Source organism: Hoplias malabaricus, chromosome 2 (assembly GCF_029633855.1).
Source record: "Hoplias malabaricus isolate fHopMal1 chromosome 2, fHopMal1.hap1, whole genome shotgun sequence".
Lineage (NCBI taxonomy): Eukaryota > Metazoa > Chordata > Actinopteri > Characiformes > Erythrinidae > Hoplias > Hoplias malabaricus.
In genome coordinates this window covers 57,983,640-58,002,504 of record NC_089801.1, presented here as the reverse complement: position 1 = coordinate 58,002,504, position 18,865 = coordinate 57,983,640, and the positions used below count along the sequence as shown (strand labels likewise).

At 38.7% G+C, this 18,865-nt stretch overlaps 1 protein-coding gene across 2 annotated transcripts; it reads left to right on the top strand.

Moving 5' to 3' along the window:
- The first annotated feature begins 1,843 nt into the window (after positions 1-1,843).
- On the top strand, positions 1,844-17,893 carry LOC136686582 (adhesion G protein-coupled receptor E3-like). 2 transcript variants are annotated; one of them, XM_066660473.1, is made up of 16 exons: positions 1,844-1,972; positions 2,161-2,451; positions 2,601-2,924; positions 3,308-3,364; positions 7,515-7,571; positions 9,304-9,335; positions 9,872-9,949; positions 10,055-10,229; positions 10,415-10,528; positions 10,714-10,895; positions 11,880-12,047; positions 12,818-13,024; positions 13,399-13,628; positions 14,856-14,922; positions 17,034-17,309; positions 17,454-17,893. In XM_066660473.1, exons 1-16 carry the CDS (start codon positions 1,933-1,935, stop codon positions 17,547-17,549), a joined length of 2,394 nt encoding a protein of 797 aa, XP_066516570.1. In that variant the 5' UTR covers positions 1,844-1,932; the 3' UTR covers positions 17,550-17,893. The 2 variants fall into 2 exon arrangements, with proteins under 2 accessions (XP_066516570.1, XP_066516571.1); XM_066660474.1 differs by lacking the exon at positions 7,515-7,571.
- Positions 17,894-18,865: the final 972 nt, after the last annotated feature.

The window sequence follows — 18,865 nt, the reverse complement described above, 5'->3', positions numbered from 1 at the left end:
CATCATGCATGCACAAAGATTTGTTGGCAATCACCATCTTGTTGGAGATAGCAAGAAAAATATGGGGAAGGCCAAATTTTCCAAAGGTTTGGATTAATGTGCACACAGGGCTTAGCATAAAACACAGTGTGTGAGGATTCTTCCTTTGCTCATGACCGATTTTACTATATCTTTATCAGTCAGGAACATTGTATCTTTATATCTTAGTATGAAATTGATGCTGTAAAATGCACAGGTTCAAGAGGTCAAGTTTAATCCATGTGCCAGACTTCAGTCTTGGCAGATCACAGATATGTAGACCTGTCACGGTTAGATCGAGGACGAAGATGCAGATGTAAATGCAAGGGAATCTTTAATTAAACAGAACCAAGGCAAAAACAACAGAAAAGACATGAGCTTCGCTAAACGAAACAGAATTAAACAACAACAACAAAAAACAACAACCATGAACTGGTGGTAATGTGAGAGACACAGAAACACACCACACAAGAACAGACAATAGAGCACTGAAACAAAGAGGCTATATATACACACAGAGCACAGACTAGGAACACCTGGAAGAGATAAAGAGGGCAGGGCAACAATGGAGGCAGAGGTGAAAACACCAATGAGAGGGTGGGGCTAAGGCAGAGATAAGGGACCAAAACAAATAGAGAGCCTTAGCACATGGCAAACAAAGAAACTCAAACACAGACAGAGCAGGAACACATGAAGCAGGGCAAAAGCATGACAAGACCTCAGTTTTCATTCAACATGTTCATTAATTCATTGATCAAATCAAATCAAATGTATTTATATAGTTCTTTTTAACATGACCCCCCCCCCCCCACCACCACCACCCTTCATCAGCTGAGTTCAGATAAACAGATGAAGATCATTCAACTTTACCTAGAACTGTGGCCTGGAAGAAGCTAATTTAACATGTCTACTTTTCTCAGTGTACTTCTAAGGGTTAACACAAGAATGGCAAGTGTGTCTGCAAGAACTTCCACCATCTTTTGAAAAACTCTGCATTTAGAAATAATCAGACTGTAAACAAATTACCTCCTTTCAAGGCCCCTCATATGAAGTGACTACATGAAATGCTATAAACATGACATTGTTCCACCGGGGTATTGAGATGGTTTTGGCCTAAAGCATAGCACAATCAGCCACAAGATTAAAACCACTGACATGTCAAATAAGTATTGTGGTACTTTTAATAATCAGTGCATCCCAGCTTGCTGCATATGGGTTTAGTAGTTGCAGACAGAGTCAGAGTGTACAAGCTGACTATGGACCTCTGCCAAAAACAGCTATAATCAAATACATTCCTGTATTTATAATAATTAAAGTTTTAAGATCACCTGCCCCCCTGTTTGCCTTTTTGTTGAAGTGTATGTGTTGATGATCCTCAGTGGTGTCTACTTTTCCCTTACATTTACTTGTACATCTTGATCAAATATTTTTTACTTTCCTAATTGTTTTGGGACATTTTTATTAATTACTATTTTCTGTGGTGTTTCTTAGCAATATTTTTCCACTTTAATAATTTCTCTCCTGAACCTGACCTTAATCATTTACGCCTGTGATAAGCTGGCATCTAGGGGCAAGACGACACATATACTGTACTATAGCAATAATGCACTGGTAAATATGGTCCAGTGGCAGTTATATCAAAATATTATGACACAGACATATCTTACTATCTGCGTTTAACTTACTGTTGTCACTGATATTGAAGGAAGGAGGTGTGAGTATTAAGCAACTTTGACAGTTTCCAGAGAAAGAGGAAGCAGCTAAAGCAGAGAGAAGGGCACAATATAGACACAGAGACAGAGTATGAGAGAAGTAGACCTGAGCTATAAAGAGAACAACACCACACTCACACAATCTTAAAGACAGTGGACTGGAGTTTGGGTGAACATCAGTGAAGTTGGAGCCCAGTTCAGGATGAAGACCCTCCTCATCTTCATATTCTTTCTGATCTCAGGTCAGTTTTTCTGCTCCAAACTGAAGATGTTCTGTGTTTAAATGTATGATTCTTTTACACAGAAACATATGATTCAGGTTGTACATCACAGCTGAAGGAGATTTAGTGCTGCAGGGATTTTGCTGCAGATCTGAGAGAATTTACTGGAATTATAGAAGGTGATCTGTTATTTTCATTTTGATTGGCAGGTCCAGTGGGCTGCTTTGATGTTATTGGTTACTCAGGAGGAACTATCAGGATCTACTGTAAAGATCAACAATATAATGGACAGACTGAAAAATATTTCTGTAAGAATGAAACAGATGAGTGTATAAACAGTGAACAGGACACATGGGTTCATAAAAATAGGCTTTCTCTGCGTGACTCTGGGATAGAGCTTACAGTGTTGTACAGAAACCTGAGTTTACAGGACTCTGGATCATATCGGTGTGGAGAGACTGGACGGTGGAGTCATGATGTGGAACTGAAAGTGAAGAGAGGTTAGAAACATCAATATCTCACTAATGATATTCATCATGAAATTCTGTATAAACTGAGATATTTCTGAAAGAACAAAGAGATCATAAGGTCATTGAGAAACTCCACCTTAAATTATTAGATGATGTCATTTATTTTGTATGATTGACAGATCCGTGTTGTTCGGGTCCAAGTGCTGTGACTGGTTTTCTGGGAGAGACTCTCACCATCAACTGTTCATCTCCAGAGGAATTTAAGACGGACATCAAGTCCTTCCACAAAAAATATGGAGACTATATAACTGAAGTGATCAGCACCACAGACCCTCCAAAACGCACATTCTCCATCTCTGAAGACAATATCTCTAATGTTGTCAGTGTGAGAATCGGGAATGTGAAGAATACATATGCAGGATCGTATTTATGTGGAATTAAGAGAGAACAGACATTGTTCACTTATTTCTCCTTCTTCTCAGAGATCCAGCTGCAGGTCACTGGTGAGAGACATGATCTTTTCCTATTGGTCAGAGAGTCCTGAGTGTGTTTCTGATTGTAAGATTATTTAGAGCCTTTTTGTTTTTAATGTTTGTCAAAAATATCTAAAGCTCCATAATGTTATTATTGGGGAAATATGTTTAGTGTAAATCTATAATGAGCATCATTTGAACCACACACTGAGTGTGAGGGTCATCTTCAGACCACAGAGAACAGGGCAGTAACAGAGTCTGAGATCAGTTTGTCTGTCTGGGTTTTATCAGATGTTACTAGTGTGTGTGTGTGTGTGTGTGTGTGAGTGTGTCCACATATGAATGTACAGAATTACTAAAGATTTTACTGTGTTTTTATGTGTTTTAATGTATAAAACATCTCCTGCTCCCAGTGAGACCACCCACAACTATGAACCCAACAGCAGCTTCAACTGATGAAGAACATCTCAGTAAGAACTCAGTCATTATTCAGAACTCCCTCATTTACTATATTTTCATGTTAAATGAGAAAAGGCAGTGGTTCAGTGGTTTAGCTTCAGTCAGACATGACTCATTCTCAAATACCTAGCTGCAGGTCACTGCTTGCTCTGGTTTGTCATGTCTGTCAAAAAAATCTAAAATTCCATAACGTTATTATTAGTGGAAATGTCCATCCATCCATTATCTGTAAGCGCTTATCCAATTCAGGGTCACAATGGGTCCAGAGCCTACACGGAATCATTGCGCGCAAGGCGGGAATACACCCTGGAGGGGGCGCCAGTCCTTCACAGGGCAACACACACACACACACACATTCACTCACACACTCACACCTACGGACAATTTTGAGCCGCCAATCCACCTACCAATGTGTGTTTTTGCAGTGTGGGAGGAAACCGGAGCACCCGGAGGAAACCCACGCGGACACGGGGAGAACACACCAACTCCTCACAGACAATCACCCGGAGCGTGAATCAAACCCACAACCTCCAGGGACATGACCTCCCTGGAGCTGTGTGACTGCGACACTACCTGCTGCACCACCAAATGTGTTTAGTGTAAACATATAGTGACCATAATATGAACAACAAACTGGGCCTCATTCATGAAACCTTTGTAAAAAAAAAAACACAAGCAGACTTAATTTATAATTTATAAGTTAATAAATTAATATAATATAATATAATATTAATAATAAATGAATATATTATAATATAATATAATAAGTGCATAATTTACGAGTGTATTCCTTAAATATTTCCGCCAGATTCATGACCGCTGCTGGAAACACCAGCTTTTTTAGTAGAATATGTGTATGTTAGGAGATAACAAATGTACGCAAATTGGGTGGGCGTGCATGTTTCTTTGTGATTAACATAATATTACCATAATCTTCACACTGGAATTTCACCACCTTATAAGGAAGCACAATAACTGAGGAATCACAGCAATAAAAACATAAAGATCTCTACAGAAACGCAATAGAAAATAAATATTCTAAGCAGAAATTGACATTTTATTGAAGTGCATTCAAATTCCTTCTATGTATGTTTCTTGCTTGAAATGTTAAATGGATTATACCATCTAAAGGCTGAGTTACACAGTATTGTGCAATAGTTTTAGGTGCCTGATAATTACATTTAAGTAGCTATGTATCTGAGTATTAATATATTACTAAAACTAAAACTAAAAATCAAGTAACAATTTTACAGTGAATTTGTTTAACATCTCTCCTTGTGACAGTGCAGTTTTATTTGAGGTTATCATCCAATAATATCATCCAAGTTAATAAGTACTTCATTGTGCTGTTAACTTATCAAATCATATGATTAAAGAGAACATTTGTAAAACAATCTTTGTTCTTCACACTCACTCACAGCACATTCTTTGTGTTGATGAAGACAATAAAAATGTGTTTTCAGTTCAGATTTAAAGGAAGAGAGGGAAGAACAGAGAGGGAGAGATGTGGGAGTTAATGTGTTCCATAGTTTTGCAGCCATTAGTGAAAGCATTCTAAATTTGGGAATGAAAAGAAGACCAGCAGATGACCTAAGTCTATGGGGAGGGCAAGAAGGAGTTCTGCTAAAGAAGGAGGTGCCAGACCATGCAGTGCATTGTGTGTGAGCAGGAAGAGTTTAAACGGAATACGTCGGGAAACAGGTCACCAGTGTAACTGATTTTTTACTGATACACTGATGTGAGCAGATTTTTTATTAGGTAAGCCACAGAAAAGAGAGTGGCAGTAATTAAGATGGGAAGTGACAAAAGTATTTCAGCATCATGTCTGTGGAGGTGCAAGAAGGCATTCCAAACAGTGATTTGATGTGATGTTCAAAAGAAAAAAAAGAGTCAAAAAGAACACTAAGGTTCCTTACTACATATGAGGGTTTGACCATGGCACCCTCAAGGGTGTCTAAAGTCAGAAGTCTAGAAATAATGGATTTAGGAGAAATGAGTAAAGGGGGGGCTATTTATATGGTTACACCTTAATAAAATGGGAATGCTTGGTGATATTAACTTCCTGTTTGTGGCGCATTAGTATATGGGAGGGGGCAAACTTTTCAAGATGGGTGGTGGCCATGGCAGCCATTTTGAAGTCGGACATTTTGGATCCAACTTTTGTTATTTCAATGGGAAGAGGGTTTTAACATAACTTTATTCTTTCATGAGTTCTTTACAAGTTTCTGACCACTTATAAAATGTGTTCAAAGTGCTGCCTATTGTGTTGGATTGTCAATGCAAACCTCTTCTCCCACTCTTCACACACTGATAGCAACACTGCAGGAGAAATGCTAGCACAGGCTTCCAGTATACGTAGTTTCAGGTACCCTGTAGAACAGTTTTGTCCAGATTTAATTTTAGGAAAATACTGCTCATGCAAGGCAGTCACACAGCTCCAGGGACCTGGAGGTTGTGGGATCGAGGCCCGCTCCGGGTGATTGTCTGTGTGGAATGTGGTGTCCGCATGGGTTTCCTCCGTGCACTCTGGTTTCCTCCCACTTTCCAAAAACACATGCTGCTAGGTGGATTGGCAACTCAAAAGTGTGTGTGTGTGAGTGTTTGTGAGTAGGTCACCCTGTGAAGGACTGGTGCCCCCTACAGGGTCCTGCCTTGCGCCCAGTGATTATGGGTAGGCTCCGGCCCCCCTGCGACCCTGAACTGGATAAGCGATTACAAATACTTATCCACATTTTAAGATGTTGAATGCAGAACTGCAGAGGTTTGTAGCAAAGTGGTAGCTTTGGTGCTAATGTAGATCTGTTTCATCGGCATAAGAGTGGAAGTGAAGACCATGTTTGCGAATAATCTGACCATGTGGTATCATATAGATAATAAACTATGGAAGTCTTTCTGTAGTCTTTCATAGAAGGACAAATGCCTGTGGGTTTCTTCCTGATTTGCAAGAGCTCCTTTAAATTCCTTTGTTTTTATGAAACAAGTTATAAAATATCTGAGGTTCACAACCACGCACAGCGACAGGTCACAGAGCAAACGCACAAGACTCAGACAAAGCGATTGTAACATTTAAGCAAGCACACCCTCACACCAGTTACACTGAGTCATGTATAAATTAGCTAAAAATTCTTGGGATGATGCTTGGATGATTGAGGGCTTAAAAATCCAGGTTTTAATATTCAAGGTGCCAAGCACGTACAGCTCCTGCCCAGGTTCAGAAACAAAACAAGGATCTATTGGACTCCCTTCTCAAAGCTGGCTCTAAAATGTGGCACAAATACAAAATAATGTAACTTGATTATCAGTTGACCAGCGAGACATCACTCGGCTAAACTGTTCAAATGAGCAGCAGCGCAACGTCAGCCGTTAACACAGACCCTAAACGTTTTATATTGCAATGATCCACATGAATTAACTATCTGCCAACATTCATTCATTCATTCATTCATTCATTCATTCATTATTTATAACCGCTTATCCAGTTCAGGGTCACGGTTGGTCCAGAGCCTACTTGGAATCATTGGGCGCAAGGCGGGAATACACCCTGGAGGGGGCTGTCTGACAACATGAGTAACAAAATAATTTACAATTGTTGTTTAACTACTAGAAGATGCTCTGAATAACAGACTGTATTAGGAGGAGGAATGTTCTGTGAATTTCTAGTGATTATTAATTGATCTATTATTTATATATTAAATTTGTGAGCCACCGCGACCCTGAAATGGAGAAGCGGAGAAGAAAATGATGATGATGATGATTTGTGAGCTGTAATTCCCTTTAGTACATTTTATTTAAAGTTCAGTCATGTAAAGTGAAATGTTTATGCATTTTCAGAAGCAGGTATAAATTTAGTTTTTACCTACAAAGATTTTGAGACAACAAACATTTTGATAAATCCAAATATTTACAAAAAAGTGATTTACGAAGAATTTACGTGTACATTCATTTTGCTCATGTTTCATGAATGAGGCCCACTGAGTGTGAGAGTCATCTTCAGACCACAGAGAACAGGACAGTAACAGAGTCTGAGATCAGTTTGTCTGTCTGGTTTTATCAAATGTTTCAAGTGTATGTATGTGTGTGTCCACATATGAATGTACAGAATTACTAAAGATTTTAATTTGTTTTTATTGGTTTTATTTTATAAAATATCTACTATTCTAGCAAGACCACTCACAACTATGAAACCAACAGCAGCTTCATCTGATGCAAAACATCTCAGTAAGAACTCATCCATTATTTAGGGCATATTTATGAGAGTTTTGTTCCTCTAGTTATTCTGTAACTCCCTCATGCAGCAATAAATAAATAAATTCCACCTGGTTTGGCAATTCATTAGCAGCTCATATTTCATTGTGTGAGTCAATTTGATGAGAAGTAAGTTTAATTACATTTTAGTTCTACCATGAGGGATATTATCTCAGGAGTTGTGTTAAGAGGGTGTTAAATAATATGTCTGTTTCTCTTCTCTACTGCTAGCATTGTATAATATAGGCAAAGGATGCTAGTCATGTTTAAGTTTACATATAGGTAACTATACAGGTTGAGTCAAAAGTCAAAACTATACATTTTGTATCTGAATGCCCCATCAGGTGATCAGTGAGGGCGCCTATGTTTTAGGCTATGTCTGGAATATGGCCACCATCTTGAAAGTCAAGGCATGTTTTTTTTTTTTCCAATGGGAATATGGTCATGTAGCACATCAAAGAAAGAAAAGGGTGCCCTGTGACTTTTGACTCACCCTGTATATGTTTATTCATGTTATGTTCATGCAGTATGGAAGATGTCTACTACCTCACTAGCAGATTATTGCAAGTGTACTGCTCCACAGTACAGGGTGGACCATTTATATGGATACACCTTGATAAAATGGGAATGGTTGGTGATATTAACTTCCTGTTTGTGGCGCATTAGTAAATGGGAGGGGGAAAACTTTTCAAGATGGGTGGTGACCATGGTGGCCATTTTAAAGTCAGCCATTTTGTATCCAACTTTTGTTTTTTCAATGGGAAGAGGGTCATGTGACACATCAAATTTATTGGGAATTTAACAAGAAAAACAATGGTGTTGGTTTTAACGTAACTTTATTCTTTCATGAGTTATTTACAAGTTTCTGACCACTTAAAATGTTTTCAAAGTGCTGCCCATTGTGTTGCATATAAAGGGAAACACATCATCATGTAGCAATTTCGCATATCCAGTGGCCTTGAGGTTTCCATTGATGAAGAATGGCCCCACTATCTTTGTACCCCATATACCACACCATACCATCAAGATGTGCAGCACCTGAAACTACGGATTGTTTTTCTTGTGAAATTCCCAATAAGTTTAATGTGTCACATGACCCTCTTCCCATTGGAAAAACAAAAGTTGGATCCAAAATGGGATTGCGACTTCACAAATGCCGCCATGGTCACCACCCATCTTGAAAAGTTTCCCCCCTCTCATATACTAATGTGCCACAAACAGGAAGTTAATATCACCAACCATTCCCATTTTATTAAGGTGTATCCATATAAATGGCTTACCCTGTAGAATTACTGCTCCTTTGTAGTTAATTTGTTCAGAATCTAATAATGCTAGGGATACTGTCAACTTTAGTTATTTATATCATAACATGCATTGAGTGCCAAGAATTTACTTTCAAACTACAAGCCAGCAATTGATCTGCTGACTTTGACTCCTGTAACAAGATTTTAGATGTTGTCCAAAAACTTTCATTCACACAAGAAGCCTTGGGTAGTTCAATAGCCACCTGTTACTGGTGCAAATCATTTAGTTATGGCAGAAATAAAATATAATCATTTTTAAGGACTCATCAGTGTCCTAATTTATCATAACCATTATTGTACATGGTTTCAGTTAGATTTTCCTGTTAACATGAGGTACAGTAAAGAAGCTGTTGTTGACTTTATTTAAGTAATTGTTATAAAAAATTATCCGTGTCTTTCAGTTCAGACGTCCACAGTGCCTCCAGAATTGCAGGTTTGTTTCAAGTTATTCTTAAGTCTGTTAATCTTCCCCATTTATCTGATTAATATGCAGTAATATTTTTAATTATCATTAAGGAAATGGGCTGAGGCAGGATGGGGTTCCTGCTCAGATATCAAAAATTCAGGCCTATTTTTGGGAGACCATTAGTGTTTTACTTTTTGAAAGTGAATGTGAAATGCAGTATTTGTAAAATTCATCTCTATTCAGTCACAGTCCAGTCAAAGAATGGGAGTCCAGTCTTCATCTAGGGCCCTCTGTCTCCCTGCTAATGGTTCAAAGGGAAGTGTCAGAACAGAAATCTCACAATTTCTTTGTCTATGTTTCTGATCATCTGTGGTTTTAATAGATTTTACCATCTTTAAGTTTGGCTTCTAAGAGAAAATGCTGTGAGCTCCTGAAATGCACTGTTATCCTGAATATGGAAAATGTACTGGAAAATAGTGTTTTAGCACTGGGTCTGATAACCATACATGTGTCAAAGTTTAATGTGTGAATCTCACTTAATTTGTCTTTGTGTTGTTCTCTAGGATTATTTTAAAGAAACATCTGCAGCTGCCCTTTTAAAGGAGATTCTCAATAAAACATTTACAGAACTACCACAGAACGTGAGGAACACTCAGTTTATTGCTTTTCTGAACGCATAACTTTGATGAATATTGTGATTTGAGTTTATGTGTCTAAACATGTGTATATTTTTGGGAGTGTTCTAGGTAGTAATTGATGCCTTGAAATCAGTCATGAATGACAGTATCTTACGTGGAGAACTTAACAAAAACAATGTGGTACATGCCAATGACATATTGATGGGGACTGAGAGACTGGTGTCTGCTCTGGTGGTGCCTGTAGATACGTACAACATCACACCCATAACTGTCCCAAATTTAGGTAAATACCCAGCTCCCACTGTCACAGACTCAGTATTTACTATTCCATAATGTTTTTCTTTAATACTTTAGTAGTGTGGTGTGTTACTCTGCAGAGAGTGTGACTGAATACCAGCCTCATATCTGATCCAATGTTACAGAAACTGATCTCTGGTCTAATGGACTAATGTGTTTTTTACATGTCAGAGATAAAACTGTTGATGGTGGGACCTAATGCCTCCACAGTAAAAATCCCTCAACTCACCACCAGCACAGTTTATTTGGATATTGACCTCATTGGGATTGCAGAAAAAAACCAAGGTACATTTTCTCCTCATAAAACGTTTTTTTTATAAATATGTTATGTTTTTCAGTATTTATGGATTGTAAAAGTAATGCTCTATACTCACTACACCATCTACATAAATTTGTATTCTGTAAAAAAGTCCTTGAACAGCCATGTCTATAGTGTTTTAGTTAGCTTTTTATTTTGTTTATTTTATTAGGATCAGCAGCTGTTTCTCTGATGAGTTACACCAACTTCACAACCTTGCAGGACCCTGCCCTTTTTAACACAGATAATGAAACAAGCAAAACCATGATGTCCCCTGTGGTTTCTGTCACACTGCTGAGAACCAACATCACACAGCTCACCAAACCAGTCAATCTCACCCTGAAACATACTACAGTGAGTTTTTACTTTTCTAATGCATGGGTGTCTAGGTGGACGGCACGGTGTCGTAGCAGGTAGTGTCACAGTCACACAGCTCCAGGGATCTGAAGGTTGTGGGTTCTAGTCATGCTCCAGGTGACTGTCTGTGAGGATAGCGGTGTGTTCTTCCTGCAGCCACGTGGGTTTCCCCCGACAGTCCAAAACACATGTTGGTAGGTGGATTGGTGACTCAAAAGTGTCCATCAGTGTGAGTGAATGTGTGTGTGGCATCCCCTCCAGGGTGTGTTCCTGCCTTGCAGTCAATGATTAGGCACCACGACCCTGAACTGGATATGGGTTACAGATAATAATAGAAGGAAGGTGTCCAGGTTTATCCATGAAGAGCCCGTGTAACTGAAAGTGTTCAGTAAAGCTGAGCTCCGGCTTGATGACCAAAAAGCCACCTTCCCTTTGAAGATAAACCTGGACAACCATGTTCTAAAGAATAATTGTAATGATGGTCAGGCTCTCAGAGTGTAACTTGATTGAAACTGAGGGCATATGCAGTTCAGTCAAAAACCTGACTCTGACTCATTTCCGGCCTAACATTGTCTGGAAGAGCATGATTACAACTCTTGTGTAATCCAGTTGTTTGACTGGAATGCCCCAAACAAAGTCCTGAGCCACTTTCACAATGTCATCTGCATCATCCCTGAGAGACACTTTCTCACATTTGTCTCACACACTCATGTCACTTTTTCAGTTCTTTTTTCTTTTAAATTCTTTTAGTCATGAAGATGATGTAAGCACAAGTTTTGGGAACCAAGGTCATCTATGGTGGGCTTTGCAACATTTTTCGTCTAAGAGTTGGGGGATATGATCCAAGCACACAATCAAATACTGATTCCTTGACGTAACCGCTGATACTCGTTGAGGCTTTTTGACATGTCCATTGTAACACTGGTTCATATAAACACCCGTTTTAAACTCATGACTGTTTACTTCTCTTTTTTGGTGTAGGAAGTTGACCCTGATGGTGAACTCATCTGTGTGTACTGGAACGACACTGAATGGAGTGTAGATGGCTGTCTCCTGCTCCAGTCCAAAAGCAATCACAGTGTGTGCTCCTGTGTTCATTTATCGACCTTCGCTCTCATCATGCAGACAAGACCACGCTCAGATGATGAAGTAAGAGCAACTAAATCCCTATAAACTGAAAGAGAATTAAGGTCAAACAGAGCAAGTAATATTTTGTATAAAGAAGACAAATGGGCAAGTTTGAACCTAATTACGAGTATTCACTGCTAATACTTTATAAGTGTCAGATAAGATAGAAGACACTTTAGATTAAAGGTAGACACTTCTGGAGAGCTGCTTTTCTGACAGCAAAGAAGCCGTATGTACGGTTGAGTAAGAAGCTGAATGTATGTTGTAGGGTGGCGCAGCAGGCAATTTCACAGTCACACAGTTCCAGGATCCTGGAGGTTGTGGGTTCAAGTGCTGCTCTGGGTGACTGTCTGTGAGAAGTTTGACCCACCATGACCCTGAACTGGATAAGGGTCACAGACAATGAATGAATGAACTTGATACATAGCATGCTGAGTTTCTAAATAGACAAAGATCTAATAGAGCAACAAACAAAAGGGTAATGGCAACACTTCAACTGCAGTGAAGAGTACAAATTCAATCAGTGGCAGCAAGGAAAAGATAAAGAGATAACTGCTTACCAGCTAAGGCATACTCTACAACAGACCTATCAACTATGTTTCCCTCAACATAGTTTGGTCAATGTATTTCTATCGTTCCTGCCCTGGTGAGTGTGATTAAAAACTGCCCTAAATTCCAATGTTCTTAAGAAAGCTGTCTTACTCTGATTTGAACAAGATTTGAAGATTGTTAGAAAAAAAAATCCACTAAGCACTGCAAAAAAAAAAAACATAGAACTTATTGTTTTTCAGAATAATACTGTGATGATGGTGATTGGGATCCTAGCTGTATCAGTGGGGATGGTGTTCCTGACCTTATGCCTGGTCACGTTTGTAAATTATCATCGGAACCCAAGACTGACCAACACCGCTCTGATCAACCTGTGTTTAACCCTGCTGCTGGCTCACCTCCTCTTTCTGCTCACACAGATATTCCTGCGTTACATAAAACCTCTGCAGGTGAGTGGAATGATGTTTATTAGGGACAGAGAGAGCTTCTCTCAGTGTGGTGAATGAGTTTTAATAAGCCCTATTTTTAAATGTATCCACATCCACTTTTTGGTAGTAGATCAATAACTAATCTCCAAAGAAGAATTCAGTTTCTTGTCAGCACCAAGTGATCTTTTTGATATTCCTTTTGCCATTTTCTCCTATAATATCCATTTAACAACATAGACTGTAGAAGCTATTTCAGTAGATTTTTAAATAACAAGTATTGTTTCTATGTGAATTTCTATGGTTTGGTGGCATATAATGCAACTCTACGTTTTAATCTCTCTCTCTCTCTCTCTCTCTCTCTCTCTCTCTCTCTCTTTCTCTCTCTCTCTCTCCAGGTGTTGTGTGCAGTGCTGGCAGGTGTTCTACACTTCCTCTTCCTCTCTGCTTTTGTGTGGATGTTCATTGAAGCTGTGCTGCTCTTCCTTCTTATGAAGAACCTCACTAAGTTAAGATCAAAGAAGGAGGGGCTTAACTGGAAATACCTGGTTCTGATTGGATACATCATTCCTGTAGTTGTGGTGGGTGTCTCTGCTGGAGTGGTTCCTAAAGGATACGGCAGTAAACAGTAAGTGTGTGAAGTATGGGAGGAAAATCCAATCATAATAGAAATAAAAATAAAATAGAAATACATAAATACAAATACATTTTTGCTATTTCTTTTTTCTAAATGCATGTACAAATGCAAAAATTAAAACATATTTTAAATTGCAATTTAATTTTTCACTCAAGCACGAGTTATTACTGACAAAAATAAAATAAAAAAGGATGTTCTAAGATGTCATTTAATTTTCAACACCATGCTATTTCATGGTCAAATCAAATTGGCTTTGCTTTTTCTTCATTAACTGTTTTATAAGAAAATGCAATATGTATAAAGCTTTACATTTTCAACTGAAATATGAAACAGATTGAAAAATGTATTAATTCATTCAGTATCTGTAACCGCTTATCCAATTTAGGGTCGCGGTGGGTCCAGAGCTTACCTGGAATCATTGGGCGCAAGGCGGGAATACACCCTGGAGGGGTAGCCAGTCCTTCACAGGGCAACACATTCACTCACACACTCACGGACACTTTTGAGTGGCCAATTCACCTGCAACGTGTGTTTTTGGACTGTGGAGGAAACCGGAGCACCCGGAGGAAACCCACGCGGACACGAGGAGAACTCACCAACTCCTCACAGACAGTCACCCAGAGCGGGAATCGAACCCACAACCTCCAGGCCCCTGGAGCTGTGTGACTGCGACACTAACCTGCTGCTCCACCGTGCCGCCGATTAAAAAAATTCTTTAATAAAACATGGATCAATAAAAGTCAAACTGTTCATTTTAAGTATCTGTTTTCAGCCCTGAACACACATTCAGTGACAAAAAGAAAAATGAAAACAAAAAGCGCCACCTACTGCCGAATTCTTATTTAATTTTCCATTATGCCTTTTTATGAAACAGTTCATGAAGAAAAAGCAATGCCACTTATGCTTGAATATCCTTTTTCCAAATGAGATTTTTCATTTCAGATTTGACCATGGAAAACCAAAATAGATTTTTTAAATTAATCATTCTTGAGTACAAATTTGATTACACATAAATACATTTCATTTGTTTTTTAATTTTGTCATGACAAAGAAATAACAACAAGTTACAGTATTTGCATTTTTCATATCATTATTTTCATTTTGCTTATAATTTTGTCTGGATATACCTCCCTTTATATTCAAAGGATGAGGGTTCTTTAAACAGAGGCTGAGAGCACTTGACTTGTGCATGCTGTGATTACTTGTGTGTCTTTGTAGATGCTGGCTTAATGTAGATGAAGGATTTGTGTGGAGTTTTCTGGGGCCTGTTGCTTTCATTCTCGCTGTAAGTATGACACAACAAAAACATTTTGTGGATCTGTTTTGTTCTATTAGTGCAGGGGTCTGTAATATACTAAATTGTAATGCAGGTGAAATGCGATGTATTTTTTCCAACTTTAAAGAAGATAAAAAATAAGGTATGGGAGTTTGATACTCCATTCATGTTTTGTGGATTCTCTGGGTCACTCAGACAAGCCGTTCTGTCCAAGTGTGAATAGTTTTTGCAACTCACTCCTTGCTGGTCTTCCTCTGTGGGCCTCAGATCCCTTCAGCTGATCCAGAATGCAGCTGCACTGCTTGTCTTCAATCTTCCAAAGCTCACCCACGTCACTCCACAGCTGCGCTCTCTTCACTGGCTTCCTGTAGCAGCCTGCATCAGGTTTAAAACTCACACGCTGCCTACAAAGCCAAAAGCAGACCAGCTCCTCCCTACCTTATGGCAATGGTCAAGAGTTGGACTGCACCTCGAGCCCTTATAGCTTCAAGTACGGCTTGATTTGACCTGCCATTCCTAAAGTCACATGAAGGACTAGTGTCAAGACTCTTCTCAGTCTAGGTGCCCAGATGGTAGAATGAACGTCCACTGGCTATTGAACAGTGGGCTCTCTCGTGGTCTTCAAAGGTGGACAGAAGACCCATCTTTGTCACCCACTTAGGCGACCATTAATCTAAGTGCTAACCGTAATAGACTCTTTTTGCACTTAATCTGCGCTTAACTGCTTTCTTTCTTGGTATGAGCACTGACTATTTTTGTCATTCTAGGTTTGAGCACTGACTGCATTGTACTGTGTATTGCACTTACTATGTTTTGTTCTTCCTATTTATCAGCACTGGCCCTTGTTCTAACAAGTGTTTGAGCTCAGAAGGAATTTGGACCCTAACGTATTAGCTAGGATACACATTTGGTCTGAATGCTAAGCACTTTTGTGAGTCGCTCTGCATAAGAGCATCTATTAAATGCTGTAAATGTAAATGTAAATATTTAGCAGTAATTCTGACTTTTTCAAGGCTGGCATTGGTCTCTGTCAGGATTGTGCTTAGTCTCCACTCCTGTTTAAACATTCTTGGACAGGGTAACAAATCATAGCCAAGGATAGGAGGGCCTCTGATGGGGGACATGTGATCACTGCTATTTATGAATGATGTTGTCCTCCTGGTTTCTTTATATGGAGACTAGCGTGCCCTTGAATGGTTTGCAGTCCAGTGTGAAGCAGTTGGTAAACAGATCAGAACCTCCAAATATGAGGCCATGGTTATCTCCCAGAAACAAATGGCAGCTCCCTCCATATATATTGAGTGAGAACCTTATGGGAAGAGGTATTATAAGATCAATAATTGCAGCATCTGCTGTAATGCAGTCACTGTACCAGATCATCATGGTAAAAAGGTAGCTGAGACATAGATCAAAGCTCTCAATTACAGGTCAGTGTATAACCTCATCGTCACATACTTTCATGAACTTTGGGCAGTGACTGAGTGACTGAAAGAGATCATGTATAAAAATGAGTTTTCTCTGATGGGTTGCTGGCCACTGTCTCTGTAATCAGATGAGGATCTTAGCTATCCAGGAGGAGTTTGGAGTAGAACTACTGCTCTTTCACATTGAGAGAAACCCGTTGATGGAGGGGGGGGCAGGGCAGGGGGGGACAGGGGGACAAGTTTTGGGGACAAAACTTAACAGTAGTATCATCCTGTTACTACTGTGATTTTGAAATGTATTACACTTAAAAGAAGACAGCAATGAGAATGTTCATGACTCAGACATGACTGGAATATAAAGCCCATTCAGGATAGTATGCTTAGCTTTACACAAGTTCTTCCGCCAATATTGTCAAGCTTTCCAAAGGGTCTGTCTAAATTGAATATGGTGGTGTTTTTAGATTAAAATTTCCCCTTTTAATCTTTTTACCATCTAATCTTAAAAATGTGGATGAACTTGCATAAAGTGAGTTTTTTGAGGTAATAATGAGGTTAAGTGTCCTCATTGTGGGCTTTGTAGGATTAGTGTTAATGGGGTTAAAAGGTTAAAATAATTAGCATTATGATGTTAAAAAGTAAATAGAAGCACAGATCATAGAAACAAAAACATGAACTAAACAGTTTTTAACTTGCTAGGCCAACACACTTCTCTTCCTGAGCATCTTAATCATCATGACATCAACTCTGAAAAAAGTGTCAAGTGAAAATTTGGGAATCAAACGCACTGAGCGTGACCACCAGCTCTTTAAAAGTGTGTTTCTGAAAACCATGGTCCAGTTCGTCATCCTCGGCTGCTCCTGGGTCCTGGGTTTCTTCACGAATGGCAGTAAGGTGTTGGAGATGATCTTCCTGCTCCTCAACTCCCAGCAGGGAACATTCATCTTTCTCATCCACTGTGTCTTCAACCAAGAGGTCAGTCTTTACTTGCTCCACTTTAGGATCAATCCAACTGACCCACCAGTGTTGTTTTTTTCAGAATAAATAAGGGAACACTCAAATTGTCCACTGGTTTCTCCTTTACACTCTCATTCCTCTCTCTTTTTTCTGAATGTCCAGGTGAGGCTGTTGTATGTGAAGTGGTGGCGAGGTCTCTGTGGTACCCATATTCCGAAATCTGAAGACGATCCAGTTACAGCGATATCAAAATTCTAGATTAAGGATTTATGTATCTTCAGGGTTACTGGTTATCTTTCATTTTTTGTTTCAGATTTACTACTTTACTGAGTATCTTACCGTGTTTATTTCAGAGACAATGGTTTATTCTTATGTTTATGGAATTTATTTAACTTTTAATGTGGTTTTAAGCATCTATTTATTTCAGGTTTAACAGTTTATTGAATCTTATGATGTTTATTTCAGAGTTAATAGTTTAATGAACATCTTACAGTGTTTGTTTCAGGGGTGATGTTTTTCAAAGTCTAGTTCATTATTATTTCTCTTTTAACATTTATCATTTTTATACATAAATGTTTTCATCTGATAACAACTTTAGAATAAACTAGCTAATCACAATTTTGTCAAAAATGTTTTTTCTAAGATTTTCCAGACAAACTTTGAACCTTGTTCAAGATTAAGTTTAAACCCAATACCAATCAGTTCTTCCAGGTCCTAAATCACAACCCCAGCCAATCAGGTTCAGTCTACTAGAGTCTAAACATCAGCAGCAACAAATCAGGTTTAGTCTACCAGAGTCTAAACCAAACACCAACCATCAGACTAAATCAAACTATAAAATCTATCAGAGTCTAAATGTTAAGCATTATAGTCAGAATCAGTCTACTAAACTCTAAACTAAACTAAAACAAGTTATTGTTGTCCTTGGAGAGGTAATTTAACTGTCATCCATACAAATTATATAATGAATCACATAAATGATGATAAGCTACAGCCAGTTTCAGTCTTGGGTTTCACTTCTCTACCACCCACCACTTAGTTAAAAATAACTTTTCTCGCACATTTTTTCTACAGTGTAAGTAAGAAAAAGTAAGTCCTGGATCAGTTTGGAAGGGAATACCTGAACAAATCAGTCTTTAAAATTAATTTATACTTAGTCTCTACCTGATAAACCTGTAGAAGAGATCAGGGAGGGGGTTAACTGAAGGAACAGAAAGATTTGAAATGACAGTAAATATGCTAAATATATAAATCATGCATTTATTATTATTGTACAATGTTCATATTTAACCCATCCATGGCAGTTAGCATAAAAACACCTGAAGCTGTAGACACCCAGGGAGTAGTTGGGGGTTAGGTACCTTGCTCAAGGGCACCTCAGCCCTGGATTGAGAGAGGAGGATAATACTGTTCCTTCACTCCTGTGCCCCAGTTTTCCTGACAGTCTTGGGGATCGAAGTAGTACTAATGGCCATTGATTGGCCAGATGTTTTACTATATAATTTTTCATTCACAAAATTTGAACCCTTTGGTCCATTGTAATGATCAACACTTTCTACCCATGCATCAATCTA

Bases quoted from the DNA above. Each gene is read 5' to 3' on its own strand.
- LOC136686582 (XM_066660473.1), top strand. From the start codon at position 1,933: ATGAAGACCCTCCTCATCTTCATATTCTTTCTGATCTCAG. The intron at 2,925-3,307 runs GTGAGAGACATG...TCCTGCTCCCAG, and splicing joins GATCCAGCTGCAGGTCACTG to TGAGACCACCCACAACTATG. The intron at 10,529-10,713 runs GTACATTTTCTC...TTATTTTATTAG, and splicing joins GATTGCAGAAAAAAACCAAG to GATCAGCAGCTGTTTCTCTG.